This window comes from Naegleria gruberi (assembly GCF_000004985.1).
Source record: "Naegleria gruberi genomic scaffold NAEGRscaffold_78, whole genome shotgun sequence".
Classification (NCBI taxonomy): Eukaryota; Heterolobosea; class Eutetramitea; order Acrasida; family Naegleriidae; genus Naegleria; species Naegleria gruberi.
The window spans coordinates 61,087-85,287 of NW_003163249.1; the positions used below are offsets into that span (position 1 = coordinate 61,087).

General features: G+C 34.5%; 10 protein-coding genes and 1 non-coding gene across 11 annotated transcripts; 6 read left to right on the forward strand and 5 right to left on the reverse strand.

Moving 5' to 3' along the window:
- Nucleotides 1-134: 134 nt before the first annotated feature.
- On the forward strand, nucleotides 135-1,559 carry NAEGRDRAFT_53961 (uncharacterized protein; the record flags this gene model as incomplete). Its single annotated transcript, XM_002669738.1, has 1 exon — nucleotides 135-1,559. One exon carries the CDS (start codon nucleotides 135-137, stop codon nucleotides 1,557-1,559), a length of 1,425 nt encoding a protein of 474 aa, XP_002669784.1.
- Nucleotides 1,560-1,959: 400 nt separating this feature from the next.
- Nucleotides 1,960-2,922, forward strand: NAEGRDRAFT_75206 (uncharacterized protein; the record flags this gene model as incomplete). The annotated part of the gene is made up of 1 exon (XM_002669739.1): nucleotides 1,960-2,922. The coding sequence occupies one exon, from the start codon at nucleotides 1,960-1,962 to the stop codon at nucleotides 2,920-2,922; it is 963 nt and encodes a 320-aa protein (XP_002669785.1).
- A 732-nt stretch (nucleotides 2,923-3,654) lies between these two features.
- NAEGRDRAFT_53962 (uncharacterized protein) lies at nucleotides 3,655-4,395 on the reverse strand (the record flags this gene model as incomplete). The annotated part of the gene is made up of 1 exon (XM_002669782.1): nucleotides 3,655-4,395. One exon carries the CDS (start codon nucleotides 4,393-4,395, stop codon nucleotides 3,655-3,657), a length of 741 nt encoding a protein of 246 aa, XP_002669828.1.
- A 299-nt stretch (nucleotides 4,396-4,694) lies between these two features.
- NAEGRDRAFT_53963 (uncharacterized protein) lies at nucleotides 4,695-7,622 on the reverse strand (the record flags this gene model as incomplete). Its single annotated transcript, XM_002669783.1, has 1 exon — nucleotides 4,695-7,622. The coding sequence occupies one exon, from the start codon at nucleotides 7,620-7,622 to the stop codon at nucleotides 4,695-4,697; it is 2,928 nt and encodes a 975-aa protein (XP_002669829.1).
- Nucleotides 7,623-7,800: 178 nt separating this feature from the next.
- Nucleotides 7,801-7,871, reverse strand: NAEGRDRAFT_t772. The gene has a single exon. It is a non-coding gene; the product is annotated as a tRNA-Trp (tRNA).
- Nucleotides 7,872-9,770: 1,899 nt separating this feature from the next.
- Nucleotides 9,771-11,426, forward strand: NAEGRDRAFT_75209 (uncharacterized protein; the record flags this gene model as incomplete). Its single annotated transcript, XM_002669740.1, has 1 exon — nucleotides 9,771-11,426. One exon carries the CDS (start codon nucleotides 9,771-9,773, stop codon nucleotides 11,424-11,426), a length of 1,656 nt encoding a protein of 551 aa, XP_002669786.1.
- A 200-nt stretch (nucleotides 11,427-11,626) lies between these two features.
- On the forward strand, nucleotides 11,627-13,889 carry NAEGRDRAFT_75210 (uncharacterized protein; the record flags this gene model as incomplete). Its single annotated transcript, XM_002669741.1, has 2 exons — nucleotides 11,627-12,435; nucleotides 12,482-13,889. The coding sequence occupies 2 exons, from the start codon at nucleotides 11,627-11,629 to the stop codon at nucleotides 13,887-13,889; spliced, it is 2,217 nt and encodes a 738-aa protein (XP_002669787.1).
- A 187-nt stretch (nucleotides 13,890-14,076) lies between these two features.
- NAEGRDRAFT_75211 (uncharacterized protein) lies at nucleotides 14,077-15,264 on the reverse strand (the record flags this gene model as incomplete). Its single annotated transcript, XM_002669784.1, has 1 exon — nucleotides 14,077-15,264. The coding sequence occupies one exon, from the start codon at nucleotides 15,262-15,264 to the stop codon at nucleotides 14,077-14,079; it is 1,188 nt and encodes a 395-aa protein (XP_002669830.1).
- Nucleotides 15,265-15,842: 578 nt separating this feature from the next.
- Nucleotides 15,843-16,715, forward strand: NAEGRDRAFT_75212 (uncharacterized protein; the record flags this gene model as incomplete). Its single annotated transcript, XM_002669742.1, has 2 exons — nucleotides 15,843-16,250; nucleotides 16,299-16,715. 2 exons carry the CDS (start codon nucleotides 15,843-15,845, stop codon nucleotides 16,713-16,715), a joined length of 825 nt encoding a protein of 274 aa, XP_002669788.1.
- A 30-nt stretch (nucleotides 16,716-16,745) lies between these two features.
- On the reverse strand, nucleotides 16,746-21,918 carry NAEGRDRAFT_53966 (uncharacterized protein; the record flags this gene model as incomplete). The annotated part of the gene is made up of 3 exons (XM_002669785.1): nucleotides 16,746-18,071; nucleotides 19,862-20,432; nucleotides 20,816-21,918. 3 exons carry the CDS (start codon nucleotides 21,916-21,918, stop codon nucleotides 16,746-16,748), a joined length of 3,000 nt encoding a protein of 999 aa, XP_002669831.1.
- A 696-nt stretch (nucleotides 21,919-22,614) lies between these two features.
- On the forward strand, nucleotides 22,615-24,132 carry NAEGRDRAFT_75215 (uncharacterized protein; the record flags this gene model as incomplete). The annotated part of the gene is made up of 1 exon (XM_002669743.1): nucleotides 22,615-24,132. One exon carries the CDS (start codon nucleotides 22,615-22,617, stop codon nucleotides 24,130-24,132), a length of 1,518 nt encoding a protein of 505 aa, XP_002669789.1.
- Nucleotides 24,133-24,201: the final 69 nt, after the last annotated feature.

Consider the following 24,201-nt stretch of genomic DNA (forward strand, 5'->3'; position numbering starts at 1 on the left):
ATGTTCAATATACAACGATGCAATGGTTGACAAGTTTTTGTGTTCCTTGACACAAAATTTAGAACTCGAGTTGATTTTGCATTCAAATTCTATATTAAAAATTGGAAACTGGCAAACTGATCAAAAAAAAAATCATGACCATGATTCGATCAATCACCAGAAGAAAACATCAAGAGGAAGCATTCTACAACTCTCTCAAGCAATTTCCAACCGAAATTATACTCTACATTCTGTCATTTGCCTTTCCAGATTCTGCTTTGATAAGATTTAAATTTTCATATCCAAACTTTAAAATTTGCAACCTTATTAGAACAGTTACTATATCACCAGAGGCTAACATTGCTGGTCTGAAACGATATCCCTTCCTAGAAACTGTTGTAATTACAAGAAATGGACCCAATGATGATGATGTATTGAGTGAACGTGTACATCCAACCAAGGTTGTCGATATTACTCAAGATGGAATTGATATGACAGATGAACGGGTAGAATATCCAGAAACTGTTAAGAATTTCGAAGTAGAGGGTGTTGACTTGGAAGAGATTCAAACATTTCCTCCAAATATGGAAAGACTTTCAATAATTTGCAATTATCACCATAGATTCAAGCTTCTCCAACTTTCAAATCTTAAAACGTTGAAATTACATAGAGTGAAAATAATAGGTACTAATCTCGATTTTAGTAGTATTGAGGATTTGGAATTGGTTAATATTCAAATATCATATCCACTTCGTTGGAGAGCTGTTGGTTCTTCAAAACCTGTGCTAAAAATTGTAATTTCTCCAAATACCAGGAGGCTTGTGCTTTTTGATTTCAAAATTATCAATATCCTTTTTGCAAAATATCAACTACTGGATCATTTGAAATATCTGCATGTTGAAGGTAATGAAACAAAAAAGGTAAATCTTACTAAATTAGATGCGTCAGAATTAGAGACCTTGATAATTAATAGAATGACCTCTGTAAATCTTAATCTTAATTGTTACAACAAGTTGAGAAAACTTCAAATTACCAAATGCAAGAATATAGAACAGGTGAAAGGTATTGATACATTGAGTCAATTGGAATGTGCTGTACTGAAGAATAGTCCTTTTGAATCATCTCACTTTGAAAGCATGTCATCTTTAGCCCAATTGAAATTTGTTGACCTATCCTATACTAAGTGCACTAACTTTGATTCCATCAAGACCATTTTTAAATTACCAAAGTTAGCTGTATTGTTGTGTGTCTCAGAGCGTTATGTTAATGTTCACGACACTAAATCCAACAAGTTACTGATGAGAAAAGGTTTAGAGAACCACAGCAATCTCAAACTCTTCACTTTTAATGCCTCATGGATTAAGGAGAAGGAAAAGGGCAAGGTTTATCTTGAACTTCCAATGGATTCTGAGGAGAGAGCACAAGTTATTGATCTATTGTTTAACAAGCCAACACATCCAAGAGTGGACGAAACTTTCCAAGTCCCACCCACAAACTTTTGGGATAATTTTCATTACAAAGACAATGACTATTATTATACCAATAGTATCCTTGATAAATATAAATCACAATTCAAATAAATTCCAATCACTGCGAGTATTCCTATTGCAATTCATTGACTTTATTCCAATATTTTGGAAATCAACTTTCCACAAAATTCTAAAAAAAATGAAAAAAAATGAAAAAACACAAGTCTGTTACTTCATCAAAGAAAAAAGATAAATCATCAAAGGCATTGAATAAGGAGGACGATGGTGATCAGTGCCATGCCATTTCATGTGTTCGCTGTCGACGTCTACATAAAAAGTGTAACAAGAAATTGCCTTCTTGTTCAAAATGTATTTCCGATGGAGTGGAATGTAGTGTATGTTTGGATTAGAATACAAAATTATATAACTGATAATTGTGTTGTGGGACCGATTGTAGTATAGTGCTCCTTTAAAAAGAGGAAAGGCTTCGGAAACCTATTTGAAAAAAGTAATGAACAAGTCATCACCCTCAGCTGATACTAGTAATACAACAACTGATTTGGAATCACCAAGTACAGAGGCAATAATTCCTCAAACTATTCCATTACCACCATCAAATCAAATAATTGAAATTTATTTTACGTTTTTATGTGGTGTTAATCCGCTGATTGAGAAGGAAAAGCTAAAATATTTCACTAATAATTATTTATTTCAAATTGATGAGGAAAAAATTGAATTGGAAGAAAATGAATGGATAAAATCTAAGGAGGAAATGAAAAGTGTTCATTGTTTCTACTTGGCCATATCAGCCTATGCTAAGCAAGCAACGGAAGGTTTGGATGAAACGATTTTGAAAAAAGCAGAAAAAGAATTTGCAATAATGTCAATGGACTATTCAACAGAATTTTATTGGGCCGCCAGTGCACTCATACTTTTAATTGTATATATCGGTGAAGGTAATCTCTACAAATTGAATTATTATCTAGCAATTGTTAATTTTTACATTGAGAATAATAAGGATTGTAAGGAACACAAATTTTTCAAACCACTCGAAAGGTATCGCGATCAAATTGCAAGCAGATTTAAAAATAATGTTCAGAGCTTGGGAAATACTTTAGAGAGTCTGAGCAAGATATTTTTCCACTCAACCTCAATGAAATTGGAAGATTTTCTTTTACCTGGTGTATGGGAGCATATGAAAACTTCCCCAGTAACTCCACAAAATTTTATTCTTTTCAAACAGGTGCTTGATATTATATTTCAAACAATGGTGAAATTTAAACAAACAGTGACTGAATCTCTTGTTGATTGTCATAACGAAATATTTTTTCAATCTCAGCGTTTGTACACAACCATTATAACAGAAGGATATATACTGTTATTCTTGAAACAAATCCAAGAGGTGTCATTCCCTGCAATGGAGGAAATTGCATTGAAAATTACACTACTAACTGAGAATGAATTATTCTTGTAAGTATCCACCATTGATTGAATTACTTAACTCAATTTCAAGATATCCAATATTGGTAGTCATTTCACCTATTGTTGAGATAAGCCAATTTCACTTAGATGTTTGTAAAGAGATTGAACAGGGCAAAAAACCAAGAAAATCTACTATTAAAACATCTTCAGGACAGGTTTTAACCTTTGATTATTTTAACGTGCTTGAGAAGGATTTACGTGCTATGGAGATGTTAAACAAAAGGTACAAAAGAGTATCTATGTTTCATGGGGAAATGATTTCTGAAATGCGAGATATTATCAATAGAAACAAAGATGTTATTTCATATCCAGAAATATTTATGGTACCAATCCCAAATTATCCTCAACATGATGAAATACTTGCCAAACAATTAGAAGAATTTGAAAATGATGATTTTGATTGGCTACAATAATTTTTTCTTACTCATTATTTATTGCCTTTTTCTAATAATCTTGCTTTAATTTTAGAATTGTTAGTTTGCCATGGTTATTCAACAACAATATCCACAACATTCATCTATTGACCAATTATTTGAATTATTTACGTTCTATTGGTTTTTTCATTCATCCAAGACATTTATTATCTCTATTCCCTCCTGTTTTCCTAGTCCTAGCCCATTGTTCACACAGCAAAGGAATCAATAATTCAAGATGATTGCATGATAAAATGCAGCTTACAATTCATTTTATTTGAAAAACTTTTTAGAAATTATGTACAAATTGCTTATTTCAAAAAGAGTTGGCTATTCTTTTTAACGTATTGCTCAAAAGTCAACAAATCAGGGAACAACTTTCTTGCTTCTTTTACAGCTTCTTGTTCGTTATCTTGATAGTAACCACATTCATTGAAATAGGTGAACATATTCTTGGCTTCTGAACCCATTCTTTGTCCAACAGTTTCAGCATCCATTGCAAAGTATTGAGTTGGGATATTTAAAACTTGAGTACAAATATCAGCCATTTCCTTAAGGGTGACATAATCACCAGCTGTAAGAATCTTTCTTCCATTATAAGTGGTTGGATTTTTGAATACTTCTGAGACTACAATGCCCAAATCATCAACGGCAAATACTGGAATCTTTCTGTCAGTATTGATACCAGCAAAGATCATGGCACTAGCTCTGTCTTCATTCAATCTAAACATCATTCCTGGAAGATTATCAGCGAAAAATGGTGGATAAACAAAGGTCTTGAATGGAATATTAGTTTTTCTTGCTTCTTGCTCAACCTTATTCTTGTTAGTGAAATGAGGAACTGAAATTTTGCCACCAGATGCCTTTGTAACATCATCCAAAGAGCTGAAAACAAAATGTTGGACATTATTCTTAACAGCTGCTTCAACTAAATTCAACCCTTCGTGCAATTCCTTTTCGTGATCGGTGGATCCAAAACCTCCTGGAGTTGTTAAGCCAAAAACACCATAAGCACCTTTGAATGCTTCTTCGAGTCCATTCTTATCACTCATATTGCATGATACAATTTCAACTCCTTGCTCTGAAAGCTCTTTGGCTCTGGCTGACTACAAATTCCTCTCAATTTCCAATCGCCTGCCTTTTGAAGATGTTTAATGACACTTCCTCCTTGTTTTCCAGTAGCTCCAACGACAACAATTAACTTGCTCATATTGTTTTGTTTGTTTTGATTTGTTTTTTTGAATTGGACAATACCCCATTTTGAAGTTTGGCTTTTATTGAAAACTATTTCATCCGGTTAGTGTCTCTGGCCTACAAATGACCGTATTTCTTCCGTCAGGAATTGCAGAATTTATTCACAATGCATTTCTTCCAATTCAATTTTAATATGAGGTGCATAGCCTATTATCTTTTGCTTTTCCATACTCATTCTTTGGTGATACAATTGCTGAGTATCATTTTGATCTCTTTGTTGGTGGAACAGGCAGCAACATTCCACAACAATTGTACGAATACTAGTTAGGGAAGATACTATTTCTTTCATATAATTGGCATTGAGTTCATAAGCAATCTTTAAGAATCTTAATTTTTTGAATACTTTCAAATGTTCCAATTGTTTTTCTGTTAATTGCTGTCTTTCTAACTTGAGAATTTCCAAACTGTTTGCTCTAACCCTAATAGCTTTTGTAATTTCCTCTAAATAATTATTAACTGTTGATCTGCTTGTTGTCAAACATCTCGATCTACAATAAGCTCTCCTATCTATTGAACCAATGACTAAAACTCTGAGTTTTTCTAATGGGCGTAGTGCTTGCTCTAACAAGGAAGACAAATTCATGTATGTAAAATCTTGATAATAGATGAACAGTTTTGTCAAATTTTCTGATGGGAATTTGATCATTACATTGAACATTGAGAGGCTTAATGTTAAGCTTTTGAGGTTTGATAATTTTGGTAGAATGTACATTTGATCTTCTCCTAACATTTGACTGTGAAGAGATAGTTGGGAAATTTTGCTTGGTTGTGCTGAAATTCCAGAAACAAATGGTATGACATTCTTCATTGTAGAAGTGAATCCTGAAATGGAAAGCTTCTCAAGGTGAGGGAAGAACAGGGCGCTTCCAAGGAATGATAAATCAATATCATTAGAAGGCGATCCAATATCAAGATTTGAAAGAAGTACTGTGAGATCAATATCAATTTCCTTGGACATGTGTAATTTTCTCAAGAACATTTCCATTTCATCAAAAGAACACGTATTCGCCTCCACATTACGAATTGCCATATCTGATTGTTCTTTTGATACTCCATGAGGAAGGTCCTTGTTAGTAAATATATCACCGTTAATTATTGAGAATCTGTGCAATTCTAATAGTGAATTTCCATTTAACCTTAAAACTTTTAAACGACTTGGCATATCGCACTTAATCCAATAATTCAAAGTTCTATTCGTTAAAATTGGATTAGTAAGATCCAGATGGGTCAAATTTTTCAAATTTCCAATAATCTCCAATGCATGTATTTCATTCGACTCGTCATGATTAATAACTGTTGAACCATTAACCACATGAGTCTGGTGATGCGTCAACGAGCAAGCAATCTTTAAACTCTCCAAATTTGGACAACATGTCACTACAAGCTTCATGTTCTCTACAGAAACTGTTGAGACAACAAATGCGAGATGTTTCAAATGCGATGGCATCCAGCATCCTTTGTAAAGTTCTTTCTTACTACACTCTTTAAGCAGTGGAATTAAATCGTCATCAAATTGAGCAAGGAATGTAAATTCCAAGCTCTCAAGATTTTTACAAGCTGCCAAATATTGAACCAATTCTCTTCTCGACTTTTCAACATTTGTACAGTTGGTAATGAGGTATCTGGTAATACTCTTAGCTTTTAGAGACTTTAAATGTGCGAGTGATTTTGTCTGTTTTAAAAGTTCAAAGAATGCTTGATCTAGATGACAATCTATATCAATCTTTTCCAGCTTGATATCATTCTCCAAAAGCTCCCTCAAGCAAACTTCCTTAATGTCCTCATAGGTAATCAATTCTGAGTTCAGTTTTGAGATTATCAACTCGTTCAAATTTGGTAATTTGATTAAATTATGAATAGTTAATCTTTTAAGCTCTTCTCTATCCAAAAGATCATGTTTCACAACAAAAGATGTCTTGTATAATCTTTCATAGGCAAACGAATATGTACAAAATAAATTACAAGTTGGTCTAATATTCCACAGAACTTCATATTCCTCCAAAAAGGACAAGATGTTTGTCCACACTTTTAAATTATTCAAAAAACCATCTTTCAAACCTTGCTCCAACTCAAATACACTACTATCATACGTTTGATTAGAAACATGATGTGATTGTGAATGATTCTTCATAGCTTCCATATCATACGGAACAGAAATTGATTGTTTTACCATGAGTGTGAGCACTGATGTTGTTGGAGAGTTTCTACAATTAATATTGGTTGGACAGGATTGAAACATCTTGTAGGGTTGTTTGTTTCTAGTAGTGAGGGGGAAGGCTTTTCGTTGCTTGGAATTGGACTTATCCATAAAATCAGGAGATGATTCTTCTTGGATCGTTTCTTCATCATTTAAATTACCAATACTTGTTGTAGTACACTTGTTGTTTTGCGGATGATTGGGTATTGCTTTGGTGAATTTTAGATTTGTATTCTGTTGTGGTATTTGTTGTTGTTGATGCTTGTTTGTTTCTGATGATAGACAACTATTCTTGTAGGCTTTTGGAGGTTTTGTACAAAGTAAATCCTTTGAATCTTGTCTTTGGAGAGCAAATCTACCAAATCCCATCGTTCCATTCATTCTATTAGCAACACCTTCTCTCATTGGAGGAAGACAACCAGGGGAAGATGAATCCTCTTGACTATTTACACTACTAATTCCACTGTATGATGAATCCTCTGCATACTCTTCATTAATATGATGTTCGGAGGAAGAAGAGGAATGAGGTTCCAATGTTCTACGTAAAAAGGTAGTTGTTGTTTGCTGATTTTGGACATTAAATTTGTTATTATTCGTATCATTGTTGGCTTCACAATTATTATTATCGGGTGAGGAAACATAACTACTATCATCATCTGTTGTTGATCCGTGATGATTCACCATAGAGTCGGTACTCTTGAAAGGTGGTTTAATGTTCTTTTGTTGTTGGTGCTGGGAAGTTATGTCATCATGTTGCTCTTGTTTTTTGTGGGTGAATGATGCTTCCGAAGGGAACTTTTTATTATTTGAAGTGGGCAATTGGTTCATTTCTTGTCCAGCTTACTAATAGCCACACTAGTTGATGATGCTGTTTTATTTGGTAGTAAAAAGCTATGATCTTCAACGTGCACTAAAAAGAGAGTATATTGTTAGAGGTCTTAAAAAGTAGAAAGTACATAAATGCCAAAAATAATGGTTTGTTAAAAAAAGAAGATTTAAAATTGTAGGGGGCGAGGGGGAATCGAACCCCCGGCCACAGCTTTGGAGGCTGCGATGTTACCATTACACCACCGCCCCTACACATTAAATTTCAATTAATTCAGTATTATGTATAAAGGACTGTGATTTAAATCTATGGAGCAAGAAAACAATCTTTCAAATTTTTGGATGGAGTTTGCAATTGATTCGTAGCATGTTCATTGATAAACTTCCTTTTAACAGACAACAAACTGGGGGAAGATAATCAGTGGTACTTACATAATTCGCTTGGTTTGTGAAAAAGCATCTGTTGTTTGCATGAAAATCGAAGATACCATCTCTCGAGATCCAAATGGGAGATTTAACATAGAGATGACTGTCTCCATTTTCTCAATGAAAATGTATGCTACTTACTCATATTAATAGAGATAGCTATCTGTTGCTTTATTGTGTAACTTTCTTTAATTGTAACATTATGGATTCCACACAAATAAGACAACTGGCGAATTATCTAATTATCTTTTTGAATATTTTGCATCAAATCCAATGCAACTTTACAGCCACAACAACCACAACAAAATTGGCTAATGCTACAGAAGAATACAACTCTATACAATGCTTGTCAATAGATGCCAAACTTGTAAATAAAGTTGCATCATTCAACATCTTGAATCTACAACTCTCTTTTTTGAAAATTATTCACTTGAAATATGTTGACGAGCTGTTAGTGAGGTTTTCAAACCAATTTCGAAAGATCTCTCTAATTTGGACTGGGCCCTAAAACAGTATTTTTGAAACTAAACCAGAGATAGTTTACAAATTGTGTAATATTTGGGTGTTAATACAAATAGATGTCATATTTACATCCGTCCCTGTCAATCAGCAATACAAAATATTGATACTATAACAGAAATATATTCTGCAAACCATTGTTGTTTGTTGTGTATTGTTGATAACGTCTCTAACAGCTTGGATGGATTGCATTTATTTGTCTTAAAGTTTCATCAACAGTTCGTCGAATTGTCCACATGCTTTACGAAAACACCTTAATATGTTATTAAAAACCTTCAACAAACCTAAAATACTCTCTCGCCAAATTAGAGCTGCACTACAGAAACCTTAATTTAATTTTAATGCTCATATTTTGCATCACCAATAACCAAGAGTAGATGCCATCCTTTTTGGACCGTTCTTTTTGCTTCTTCACACTCTCTTTATTTGTTGAATAATTGAGTAGGGACAAAAAGCATCAACAGACTTTTAAGGAAGGAAAGTTTAATTGTGCTCGGTAAGCATATTTTTTAACAAGTTCAAAGAGGTCAATTCAATGCCTTAACATGTGCAACGATTTCCCAAAGTTAATACAACATGCATATTTACCAGATTCCAACTAACACTAACCTACGGATCCAAGTGTAGGCATGGTTGAAAAACTGTGTCTTTTGTTTACAGGAGCCACAATGATCAAATTGTTAGTGTTTGCCTCTCTTGGCAACCAACACGATAGTTGTTTGACTGCCGATAAATAGGTGTTTTTGTTGTCTAGGTAATCACAAAGCATGAAATCTCCATCACTGATAGGAACAAACATGAAGTTATATTTACGTAAATCGATTCCAGTCGCCTTTTGCGTTTTCTATTCATCATCAATCGCTTTACTTTTACGTCACAACTTGCCACCTTATCTCACAACCGTTACGAATAAGACCAAGTTATCAAAATTCTAGCATCATGTTGTTGTGCCTGTTCCATCTTGAAGGCTTTTAAACATCACAAAAAAAAACAACAACAGAATTAAATCCTCAGCAGAGTATACTTGCTATCTTGATATACTACCTATCTGCACATTCCTCCTCACCCTCTACAATATTCCACTCACAACAAGACACTCTAATTGCAAGTTGTTTTGCAGGTTTTTCCAACTCCACACTCTTATTTTGAAAGAATTCAACCTTTCTAATATTACTCACTATTCAATACAATACGATAATCAAGAAGATGGAATCTTTTGCATTGAACACCCAACTTAATGGATATAACAATGACAATAATTATGTAGTGTTACAAGAGTCTGATCTTTCAACATTTGATTCAATGCTTTTCAATACCACCACTCCTCCTCAACAAATTTCAGAAGATCATTTTCTTACACCTTCTCCATTGCAATCACAACAACATCTCTTTACTCCAAACTCTGCAACTCCTGAAGGTCAACAAATTTTCAATCAATACATGTTTACCTTCCTTCACCAATTACAATCCCAACAACAAAACAATACATGTGTAAACTACCATATGCCAGTCTTTGATGCATGCCAACGATCTCAACAAGAATTGTTTGACCCAGCCACATTTAATTTAAATGGTGATACCATGTTACGTTTAGACTCTGAAGAAATATTTCTTAATGAAGAAGATGTCACTGTCAACCAAAATATACAACATAATTTCGATTTCAATGAAAATCACCTCAATTTAGATTCCAAACCAATTATGCCTCACCAACTCCAAAATAATCAACATAGCTTTCTTTCCCCACCATTTAATCACCACTTTATCAATGAATCGAATGCTATTGGCACTCCTTCTGATTTGAAGGAAGAAGAATTCTTCTCTGGTTTTATTCCAGAGATGTATCATGCTGATGTTGATGTCATACCAAAGAATGAAACTTGCGGTTCTCCTTTGAGTTCCTCTTCAGCATCAAACTCGGCAGCCAATAGCATCAATAACAGTAGCACCAATAATGTAAATAACACATCCAACAATAATTCAAACAATTTGGGACCAATTATTCAAGTACCAGGTCTTACCTCTAATTTCTCACCTAAAGAAGCAACTCTTTCTTCATGGTTCAACAGTATTTCAAAACTGCCCGAAAGCAGTATTGTGTTAAAATGTGATCCATACGGATTTACTGAAAATAATGGTACATGTAGACCAAGAGGTTCTCAATACTCAGTATTTGTCAATGACAATATTCGTATTGACTTTTCCTTCAAGATTCCAAGCAATCTTGATTTATATTTCGAGCAAGATGGTGTCAACAAATCAATCTTTGATTTATTCATTGAAGAATGCAAGTTTGAATTATGTTCCTTCTTGGATGACGATGACACAAACACTGAGGTTGTTATTGAAAGCAGCGAGTCCATTTCAAATATCAAAAAGACTGATGATCTCATTCAAATATCATTGACTACAGTCATTAAGCGAGATACAAACAATAAGAGAGCCTCAAGATCAAAGGCCAAGCCAACCACTGAAGAAAAGAAGGGAAGAAAGAAAAAGAAGAATGAATCTTGTGCATCAAAAAAGGTTTGCTTTTTGAGAATAGTTACTCCTGATTCAAGTTTTGTACTTGTCAGAAGTGATAATCTCTGGGTCAGATCCAAGACAAGACAAGAAATGGAAAGAAAGAAGGATAGAGCTATGGCTCAAAAGAGAAAGAAGGAAGAATCCAAACCAGTTGAAGATTATCAAGAGGAAAAGGAGTCTCCAAAAAAAAAGAAGAAGACTTCTTCAAAATCGAAATCCAAAAAGTCCAAATCCAAGTCCCAAACAGTCAATAGTTTTTCCTATGAACAAAGCCCATTGAAAGGAGGTGCCAACAGTGCAACCTATGGTGTTGTGTTTAATCTTGATTCAATGTAATTTGAATATAAACTCAATAAATTGTCTCATTGGTTTCAATTAATTTATTTTCTGCAATGTTTCTATTATTCTTATTATCGTTCAGAATTGAAACAATTATGACAGTACTTAGAGATTTGAACAACCTTTGAGACCTTACCGTTGCACTGTAAATTTTGGCGCCCAATGTTCTACTGATTAAATTTTCAAATTTAAAAAAAATGCCGAACATTAATAACAATGCCACTTCTGCACTACCCCGTAGAAGGCATCAACAGAATGAAAAATTGATGGAAAAGAAGAGTGAGGAAAAGTATAAGGATGCTAAAACAAAGTTAACAAAAAAGTTGTTTAAGGAAGCCGCCGAGGATTTGACGGAAGCCATTAATTTTAGACCTCTTCCAAAGTTTCATTTTCTCAGAGGAAATTGTTATAGACACACTCAGGATTATGACAGAGCAATATTGGATTACACTATTGCTATTGATACACAAGAGGAAGCAGCCTTTTATTTGGCAAGAGGAAAATGTTTTAGAACAATTGGAAAAATCAACAAATCAATAGCTGACTTTGATAGAGGTATTGATATTCTTTCTAGACCTTCAGCTCTTCAACCAACAGTCAATGTATCATCACTAAACAACTCGAGAGTGGTGGTGGACACTGCATCATCAACAAATCTCGGATCTGAAAATCAATCAATCCTGTTTCAACTCTATGTAGATAGAGGTTTAAGTTATTATGAAAAAGGAGAAAAGAAATTAGCTATTGAAAATTATGGAAAAGCTATCCTAATGAATGTTACAAAACAGCAAAGTTTGTTTAAGGCATACTTCCACAGAGGTAATACTCTCAGAGAATGTGGAGAGCTCGATGCCTCCATCGAAGATCTCACTAAGGCCGCAGACTTAGATCCTAAAAATGCAGCAGTTCACAACAATTTAGGTTTAAGTTTCTTTGAAAAGAGAAACTTTCCAGGAGCAGAAAAGCGTTTTACTCTTTCTATTGAAAACGATCCAACAAAGGGAATGTAAGTGTTTTATTTTTGGGTTCAAAAGTACTAATTCAATGAATAGATATCACAACAATCGAGGTCTTGCATACTACAAGCTGAAAGCATTTGAAAAGGCAATAGAAGACTTTTCTTGTGCTCTCAATCTCGATCCAGATGATGGTAATATTTACTTCAACAGAGGTAACACATTGTTGGCAATGAAGAGGTATGAAGAAGCCTTACAAGATTTTAACCTTGCTATCAATAAGGTTGATACCGATGAAAACTATTTCCATTGTAAAGGTATTGCTTATCAGGAAATGAATGATATTCCTCAAGCCATTCAAATGTTCAAAAAAGCTCTTGAAATTAATGAAAAGAGTGTTCAAAGCTTGTACCATCTTGGTTTAATGTACCATATTAATAATCAACTGTTTGAAGCCAAAAAACAATTTACCAAGGCGCTAGAACTAGTTCATGACCATAGAATTTACGAGAGCAGAGGTTTAGTTTACATGGATCTGCTGTATTACGAGTTGGCAATTCAAGATTTTTCAGCCGCAATAAGAATTGTTCCCGATTCTCCAAATAATTTCTTCCACAGAGGTAAATGCTTCCTGTGGTTGGAAAGATATACTGAAGCTGTTGAGGATTTTAATACAGCATTCAAACAACACTGTGACGACCCACAAGTGTTTAATGCAAGAGCTATGGCTTATAAGCATTTGAAAAAGCATGATGAAGCTATTTCTGATTTATCCTCTGCAATTAAGTCTGATGAGAACAATGTTGAATATTACTTTAACAGATCTCAATGTTTTTTCGATTTGAAGAATTATAGACAAGCTTTGAAAGACTTGGATACAAGTTTAGAAATTGAAAAATCAGAACCAAAGCTATACTATCTCAGAGGGTTGACTTATTATGAAATGAAGAATTATAAGATGGCTATCAAGGATTTCAAAGGTGCTCTAAGGTTGAAGAATCCTCAAACTGGCGCGCTGATTTCTTCATTTGTTCAAGGTGAGCCAACCTTTGGTCATGATTGTTTCTATCACATGGGATTGTGTTATTGTTTCCTTGAGAAGTATGAATACGCTGTAGAATCATTTTCAAAAGCTGTCGACCTCATATCAGATAAGGAGAATGTTCATACCAAAGAGTCGTCTGCTGCTTTAATAATCGATGATAACATGTTACATGCAGTTTATCACCACGAAAGAGCCAAAGCATACCAAATAATAGGAATGAACGAAAGAGCATTGGAGGATTTCACAACAGTTATCAAATATCAACCAGACAATGCACATGCATACTTTAGGCGAGCTTTTGCATGGAAAGCTCTTGAGAGATTTGAGGAGGCTGCTGAAGATTTTGAGAAGGCAAAATCTCTGCAACCCAATAACCCTAATTTAGTAGTCAACTACAAGAAGATATACGATATTGCATTTGTAGAGCTATGTAAACCAGGTTCAGAGCACCTTTATTAATATTTTTTAAGGTGTCGATATCAGATCTTATCATCTTGCTTGAGTAGAAACTTATTTGATTGTAGAATAGTACTTCACCATTTCTATTAACGAAAATGAATGTTGTACTACCAGAAACATTCAAATAACCAATATTGGAAAACAGAATTTAGTAAACTAAAAAGTAGAGTTGTGGAAACTTTACTACTTAATTATATAAACTCAACTGGTTTTGTCTCGAAACACATAGCGATTCTAATTTGTCTGCCAAAAGTACATTACTAGTAGAGCTAAATCTGAATCTAATAAGTTTGGAGCTGTTCTCTATCAATGAAGAAACATCGTACATGCTTTCTATACATAAAACAGTCAGTTCTTCCAAGTAAGGTGAGCTCAAACCAGTGAAATCAATAACACAGTTTGGATCTTTGATAAACTCTCCCTTTCTTGTTGGTGGTGTATAAACAGCATTGGTGAACTGACATGTGGATATGTATAATGATTTCAGATTAGGGAAATGACCCAAAAATCTGTTCATAGTCTCGTTATCAATATTTTTAACACAGCTTAATTGAAGTGTGTGAACATTTCTATAACTATCAATAAATCTTGGATTTGCAGAAAAGGCATCCTTATCATCATTCGTTACAATAATCTTACCATATTGTGGAAATCTTTCCAAAAATTTATGCTCCAAACATCTATTATTAATTAATTTCAAGCTCGTTAGTGGAGACAGGTCACCTCTCACATCAAAATGTTGATTTAAAATATACAGTTGAGGAATTTGAACTATAGTAAGTTTTGGAAATGTGGCAAGAATAGGTTCCCAATACCATGAAAAAGCATGTTTTGGTGGAAAGATTATTTTTGGCTTTTCTTGAGTTTGTTGTTTTGGTTTTTTGTGGTCTTCTGGGAAGTAACTATCATCTAATTCGCCATCACCATCCTCATCAATCACCATTGGAACAAAGAAAAAGTGAGTTAAATTATCTTGTAAATCCTTATATATCTTTCTATTAGTTCCTCGCATTAAATATATTACACTTCTAATATCCAAAAATTGACAAATAGATGAAGCAATTAATTCTGTTGGTAGAGTAAATAATTGATCAGTTTTAGTATTTGATCTATTGTTCTTTGATACTTTATAGGCAGAATCTACCAGTTTATCCCTCCATAAATTTTCATTTGGCCATTTGATTCTTTCATTGATGGCTTGTATTGGTTTTTGCTCGTCTGATGACATTTTAGTTTGAGTTGTTAACTCCTTTCTGCCACCACTATTCTTTGTGCTACCTCTATGTTTCTTACTTGTTGTTTGTGGTTCATAGTCATCGTCTAACATTCCCAAATGATGTTCATCATTCTCACAAGTTGTTGATGATTGTCCCATATTGATGATGATCTAATTATTATTATTATTCAATGATCCGAATATTTAAATAATATATAATACAAATAATATATTTATAATAATCACAACAGTAAAATATTTGCAAATAATATTATTGATGATAAAAACGAATATGTACACTCTTTAACACTCTCCAAAAAATCCTCTTGTGATTAAAAAGAACTCTCTGTTGATAACTGCTCTTGCAATCGTCGAAATGGGGAGAGGAGAATTTTTTTGCGTTTATTTTTTATTGAGCGCCAACTTTCCAACTCATGGAGTTTGCTTTACAATTAGTGGTTTGATAGAACTTTGCTTTCCTACTCTGTGAATTGTTGATAATTTGGATAATTTGAAGGATGAATGGAGGGTCATTCGAAAGGCTTTCAATGGTTGGCAGTAAATTGGAAACAAGTTCCTTCCTTTCCTTCAATCTAGCTCACCAAAAGATTGTGAACCAACAAGTTCACACGTCCCAACAAGACAAAAGAAACAGCATTCTTTTCTAGGATGGTTTATTTACAGTGCTCATTAGAGCTTAATGATGAATTTAAGACAGAGTTCAAGTTCAACATAAAATGTCTACAGAGCAAATCTATGTGAATGCGTACAATCATCAAACTCCTCAACAACATGCAATGATGATGAATAATGCAAATGGTTATCCTCAACAAGTCAAGAGTCCATCACATCAAATGGAGCAGCCAGGAATTTACAATCCTCCTCAAATGATGATGAATACTTCATTAGCAAATAATTCACAACACTCGGTGAGCCTTATTGATCAGATATTCGGACCCAATTCCAAAGCAAAGGTGAAGCAAAGAATAGAACCATTTGAATTATTAACTGGATTCGAGACTGAGAATAAGTATGATATAAATTTTGACAATGGATATATGGCTGTCGCTTTGGAAGAATCAGATTGTTGTGCTAGACAATATTGTGGGCCAAAGAGACCTTTCAAGATGCATATTGCTTTGAAAGTAAGTTGCTTTATGATTCTTATTCCGATTATTAATATCCAAAATTAGCAAAACAAGCAAGAATTTCTAACACTTGATAGACCCTATTGTCACTTCTTTCATGAAGTTAATGTGTATGATACAGCCACGAATCAGGTTCTGGGACAAGTTGAATTAAGGTTTACGTTATTTTCAAGGGAGCTTAATGTTTTTGATCCGGAAGGAGTGAAAATGTTTGAAATTGTTTCATCTTGTTGTGAATGTTGGACCTTTCACATTGAAAAAGATGGTGAACGAGTGGGTAAGATTAGCAAGAAGTGGAGTGGTTTTGTGAAGGAAGCATTTACAGATGCCGATAACTTTGGAATTGAATTCCCAGACAGGGCAACTCCAAAGCAAAAAGCAGTCTTGTTGGGAGCTCTCTTCCTCATTGACTTTCTATACTTTGAATCAAATGAGGACAACAATAAAAATGATCACTACTAACTCGAGATTCAAAAAGACACAAACGTTTATTTACATCAAATATTCAAAGGAAAATGGCTCAGTTGTTGGATTAGAGGCATCATCGTTGAATTCCCCAACATGAGACGACACTTGAGAGTTTAATTTTTCAAGTTGTTCGATTGGGTTGAGCTTTTTCTTTTGAGGAGAAGGATTGCTGTTTGAAGAGCTAGCACCTGCTGCGTTATTGGAATTACTGGAAGGTGTAGGTGTGGAAGAGGATGAAGAACTGCCGGAGGAAGCATTGGTTGAGTTACTAGAAGCTTGACTTGCACTAGAAGCTTGTGCTGGTTGTTGGCTGCTCACATCTGCTCCCTTAGCTACAGCAACTTGTTGAACTGGTTGTCTGTATTGAGCAGGATAATAAGAGGAAGGATAACCACCATATCCATAGGTTGTAGCTGCAGGATAACCACCATATGCTCCATAGCCAGTTGCAGCAGGAGCAGCAGGATAACCGCCATATGCTCCATAGCCATTGTAATAATTTGCTGGAGCTGCTCCATATCCATAACCACCGTAATTGGATGGATAATTGGCTGGATAATAAGATGGATTGACTGGAGCAACAGCTGTAGCAGTAACAGCACCAGCAGGAGGAGCACCATTGGAATAGTAAGCTGTTGGAGTTCCACCAGCTCCATAGTAAGTAGCAACGGGAGTTGTTTGGACATAGTTTGTGCCAGCATAACCAGTTTGTTCCAAAACATCAATCTTTCTATAGTATTCAATTGTGATACTCAAATAGTACATGTAACCATTCCAGTTTTGAACCTTGGCAACTTCAACCACTCTCTTTGAGTATTCATAGACTTGTAAAATGTACTTTCTATAGGTGGATGGAGCAAATGTTCTGTACTTGTAGAGGTACTTGGCATGGTTGGCTAAATTGTTAGCATACTTTTTGGCAATTTGAGGGTATTGAGAATCCTCCCCATGAGTATTCACCTTATCACCATAGAATTTAACATAATTCAAATCATTGTCTAATAAGCTCTTATAGTATGAATAGGGATTGAATGATAATTGTTGTGATGGTTGTTCTTGTTGTGCTTGTTGTGTTGAAGAGTCAGGTTGTTTTGAATCAGGAGGAGGAACAGGAGTTGGAGCAGCATGACTACTACCACTACTTTTATCACCTCTATGAGGAGTGTAGGTTTCTTTATGACCACCTTGATATTCAATGCAATTCTCATATTCTACATCCTGGTCGTCATCCTTAAATTCATTCTCGTCGACTGGAATGTCATCAACGAATTCATCATCTTCTGCTCTTATGATATCATCATAGATTTCTGATTCTTCAAATCTTCTCACTTTCTTGATTCGATTCTTGTTCTGAGCAAAGCAAAAGCAGCATAGCAAAACTAGTATAAAGAGTGCGAATAATAGAATTCGAATGAGTGAGTGATTGGATTTCATTTTTCAATGAAGTTATCTAATCACTGTTTTGTTTTAAGAATGTATTTGTTGGGTATATATTAATTTGATAAAATGTATGGTGATTAGCCAAAATGGATAATTAGAGTATTAAGAAACTTCCTATAAACTTGAAAACTTTCCATTTTCTAATAAAGGAATGCTACATTTAAAGAAATTTACAATTTTCACAAAACGCTGTTTACTAATTTACAAAAGACTTGTTACCCCAGTTCCTCTTTGATATATGACTTGAAAAGATTAATTACAATATTTGTAAAAATAACTTACGATAGCCCCAGAAAATTGACCAAATCCAACCTATTTGTTCATAATTAACAATAACATTATTTTGACACATTATATTCCTCATTGTGATCTACTTACCAACAATAATAAAAGCAGTAATGAATTGCAATAAGGCAGATACACCATTAAATGTTAATACATCATCATCCTCACAATAGAAAGCAGCAACCTAATAAATTGTATTAATAATAAATAATAAACAAATTATTGATCTAATAATCAACGTACCAAAGTACCAATACCTGGCAAGAAAATATTCAAAATTAAAACAATGAGTGGTAAATTGCCCTTCAATTTTGGTACATTTTTCATGAAGAAGGCCATTCCTCCAGCTGTTCCCTAATCACTCCGATCACAAAATTATTTAATTTTCAATAACTATTGAACAATATTTAATTAAACCTACAGAGGCTCCAAACATTCCGATAAGTGCAGACATTGTTGATGAGATTGTTTATTCGTTGTTGAATATTTTTTCTGTTGATGGGTTTTATGAAAAGGACTTTTTCAAATTAGATTCGTTTTGGAATAATTTCGTAAAGCAGCTTCAAACAGTTGGTTGCACTTTTACATGTAATGAGGTAGTTTTTCTAAGGACACAACAACATATGCAAGCGCCTAAACACAGAACAGACAACAAGCAAAATGCAACAAATCCAATAGTGAGGAGTACTCCAATAGTTACGATGGAAATACTGCTGTTTGTCTTGTCTAAGAGCATACAAACTGAGGAATCCTCAAGTTTCATACTCTTTGATCTGGTGAGAACAAGACCATACTTTTGAGTCTGTGTTGTTGCTTCAGCAGTTACTTTTACCATTATAATGGAAGAAGAGTCGAATCCTGTAATTGTAACTCTCTCAACATTATTTTGGCTGTCTTTTTCTGTTAAACCATTTGCAAACACTCTCTTACTCATTTTCCCATCTTCAAATACAGTTACAATCATATCCAAATCTGAGTATAGAGTAGGAACACTATTTGCTTGATTTGGAGCATCGTACCATGCAATAGTTGCTTTCAGGAATGAGTTTGCATCCCTTGAGTTTGTGGAATAGCAATGCACATTTACACCTCCTCCTGTAATCTCTTGACGATCAAAAAGATCCAATATGAATGTTGAATCGTCGAACTCTAGAATATTTGACAACCCTATTGCCCCAAAACCTTCGTACTTATTGGGGGTGTCTTTGTTTCCAAGAGCAACAACAAAACTATCACTTCCATCCAAACTTACAGCTCCATTCAAAGATGTGCAGCTATTTATAAGAGCTGCTTTAATTAATGGACCAGAAGGATTTGCAAGACCTTTCAACTTTCGCATGTATTCTCTAATTAAGGCTATTGACCCAGAAACCTAATTGAACGTAAAGTTAGAATTGAATCAATAGAAGACTTACTATTGGTGTTGACATGGATGTTCCAGTAGATACCTTTAGAGCAGCATCATTTGTGGCATTGGGATATATGTTTCCACACTGATTTGTTGACAAGCTACCGTCGGATCTAGTCGAAACAACTCGATCTCCAACAGCAACACCTTTTTGGGTTAATTGATAAATTTCAATAAACTTACAATCTGGTTTCATTCTATTACCAGTTGCCGGGCCTCTAGCAGAAAAGAAAGCAACATTATTCTGATTATAGGAGGTTTTCAACACTTTCAATTGAGATTCCATTCTCGAAGGACAACAAGAGAAAGAGCAAGAATAATCGGAACAACAAGTATCTGATGTGACACCACAAATCTCTGACTCTTCATCGAGGTTAAGGTACTGAATAGAATCTACAAATCCTTGATTGCTTGTCATTGAAGCTCCCACAACAATAGCATTCTTTGAAGTAGTGGCAATCGTTCCATCAACAGCAATATTACCCTCGTTTCCAGCAGCAAATACTACCACTGCATCTTGATTCTCATATAAAAAATCATCAATTTGCATGTCTCTCTTTCCATAGCTATTGCACAATCTGCAACAATCCAATCCGTAGGCAGATTTACATTTTTCATTAGCAACTAATGAGAATTTCTTTCCCAATGAATCATCATCTATGAGCAGATAGCACTGACAATCATAAGAGCACGAGAATAATGAAGCATAGGAGCAGGTGTAACTATTGGAGAATATCCGTGAATTAAGATTGTATCCTTGTAAGAACATTGTTCTAATATCGGATGGTACCAAAAGATCAGATTCGTTTTCATTCTCAATATCTAACATGATAATCTTCGATTTGTAAGCTATACCATTATATTCACTCATTGTATTGTTATCTTCCGATTCAAGATTTCCTGCCACAGATCCACACACATGACTAGAATATTAAGAATAAAGCACCAGAAAAAAACTTACGTCCCATGTCCATCCAAAGAATCCTTTCCATCCGCTTGTTTACCATTATTACTCATGTTTATGTAGGCTAAAACTTTTCTATGGTCCTTATTAACTTGACCTGTTGTAACTGGAAGAGAAGGATCCGAAAAAAAGCAACTATCCCAATCTAGGCCGGTATCTGCCACCGTTATGACTTCTCCCTCTCCTGTGATATTTCTTTCCCATATTGGATTGGAATTGGTATTTAGCTCACCATCTGTACGAAGACCTTGTGCATGTTTTGTTGCTACTTTGTTAGATGTTCTCATTGGTTCTCTTCTCTGTATCCACTTTACACTTGGGTTGTCCAAAAGAAATTCGGCTATTCTATCCAAAAACTTAAAAGGGACTTGAATATCTATCATACCATCACCAACAATTTCAATTTGATAATTATCTGAATGATATTTCATAAAGGCATTAAAATTAGTTTGAAATCTCTCTGTAACTTTCAGAAGTGAATTGATATCCGTAAGGGAAGGAATCAGAAGAAGTTCAAGTGCTATTCTACTATCCCTTGTACTGTTTTTAGCTTGTTCATAAATATAAAACATATCAATACTAGTTTTCAGCTCGTTTTCGAATGATCGTATCCACACAATTTCATTCTCCATCTCTTTGAGCATGTATTGATCTGCTCTAATAAGGTAAATGTTTCCGCTCTTCAATAAATAGGTTTTTTCAAAATTGTAATGGGTTGTCAGGGTCGAATTTCTGTTCATTCTCTCAACTAATTTGACAATAAATAATTGATCCGTCGTTATTGATCGTTTCATGTTCAAAATTTCACTTTTCATGTTGTCTTTGTGTGATATTACAACTGTTTTCCTTTTAAATTCAATCAAGTCCACTTGATTGAATGAATCATCTCTAAATATTCGATAAGCCTTCTCCATCATCACATCATTCAACACAAATCCATGTTCAAACTTTATCAAGAACACAATCTCAATCATCAATCCGATGATTATCAAACCCAACACTGCAACAAATAATCTGCTCCACCACGATGAAAATAGCGAGTATATTTTCTTCATATGAGTTGTTCTTTCAATGTTATTATTATTATTATTATTAATCATTCTGTCTTTTGCGCTGCGACCTCATTAAGGCTATTTTTTTTGACACTTTCTAAATTTCGTTAGGGCAGTTTAATGCTTCCCGCCAAAAAAATCCTTAATAAGTAGCTGTGAAGTGAAGACTTTTTCAAACTCAATGTCCTCTGAGAATATACATTATTCAGCACGAGGTTTTTTGTGAAACCTGGCCAAACAATTCAAATAGCCAAAAAAATAATTGTTTTGGGTTAATATCGAGTTTCCTGATTGGAAACATACCTCGACTTTCAACGTCTTTTTTAATCTTCATGATCGACCCATTGTTGCATTGTGAGAGGTGTGAATGAATACGATTCATACTGGTTTGATCTGTTATCATTCGAACAAATGATTTAAAAGTACATTGAGAAAATATCTTAATTGCAATCAGCTAGGGGGTGATATAAATGAAAGGAAAGTTTCAAGGAATGTCGCCTCAAAGGACAATCTGTTATAAAATGTTAACTACTCTTTGGGTAGCATAAAATTATGGTAATTACCCAAATTTGTAGTTGTGTGATAGCCAGATTGTGAGTTTTTGGGAATTGAGTGTGTGTTCATGTTTAAATTGAATCGATTGCACAATTGATTCATCAAAACAAAGACAAAATATGAAGTAGAATGCTAGATAATGCTTCGATTTGGTTCTTGTCATGCATACTTTGATCGAAAAAAAACAAAATGACTACTTCCCCAAATCATACGAAACTCAAGTTTATCGATTTAACCAAAGAGATTGAAGATTGTAGCAAGGATCAAAATCTATCCGTGTACCACTATCAAGCTGCAAACAGTGGTGGTCAATCAATGCATTCTGGTTCTCAGAGAAAGAAAATTAATAAGAGATTTAGAAATAATCCTGGCTTTGCATCCAATTTCTTCTTCTTTCCTTCAAGTGTTGCAGTGAATGGGAATACCTCAGCTAATATGGCCATCAACAAGGATGGATCTTGTGCTTCATCATCATCATCATCATCATGTTGTGATAACACTTCAACTGTTTCAACACCAACCCCAAGAAGGTGGAGTTTGCAAACTAAACAAAACGAAAAGATGGCAGCTGCCAATCCATGTGAAGGAGCTCCAGTAGTTGCATCACAACAAGATGAGAAGGGAAATGAAATGATAATGAATGAGGATACATGCCACCCTTCATCCATCCCTCCACAAAAGAAGAGTCCTCAATCTGCAACATCAAGAGGAAAGAGGCCACCTAAAGGTCGATTACAACGTAGATTTTCATGTAGTGATTATTTACCAACTAAAGGAAGCATGATGACAGAGCAAGATCTTGCCAGTATCGAAAGTATTTATTCACCAATGAGTTCCTATTGTATTACTCCAAACAGTCAATTTGTAAACTTTACATTCAGCTCTCCAGATGCTCCATCCCAACCTTCTCCTCCAACTACTACAAATACAACAACAACATGTACAACAGTAATTAATGGCAGGTATGAGGGTACCTCCTCTGATGCTATTGGAAACAATGATTTGGAGAAGGTGATAGAGTTTGAAGAAGAATGGGACTTTCTCGATCCAAACTCAAAGAAGAGAAGACCAAGCTTTGATATAAATCAAGATGAGATGGATAAACTATTCCACGCCTTCTCATTTGAACCTATTCAAGAGAATGATCATACTCCTCAATCTTCGTCAGGTGGTGCTGAATTCGATGGAAGTGAAATTCCAGCAACAGTTGATGAGATTAATCGTAATTGTATTGTAAAGAATTCTGAAGATCAACTCATGACAGATCAAGCACTAGTGCAAGATGGCTATGTCAATTTATTGCAAGACATGTCAACTGGTAATGATCAAATAACAAGTGAAACTGAGCTCCTTTTCAATTCTCTGCCAGAAGAAATGAAACAACAATTAGTTTCCTTCTTTTTACTTCAAAGTAACAATGGTGAACAACCTTCTGCTGTTGTTTCCAATACAACTGAAGTTTCTTCTGATGAGCCAACTCAAGATTCTACTGCAGAAACCAAAGAGAATGAAAAGAGATCCACCAGTACCACTCAAGAAATTGACAATATGCTGGAAAATGTTTCAGATCAACCACTATTTGAACCAATCACTGAAATTGGATTATCAGAATTGAAAGAATTTGGTTTATTTGAAGATTTGGAAGAAGCTACTCTAAGAGCATCCAACTCTAACGACGATTTTGAGAATTTCTTAAATAACTTGTAAATAATAAACCTTGTAAAATAATAATCACCATCATACCACACCAATCAAATACTAATATCTGAATTTATT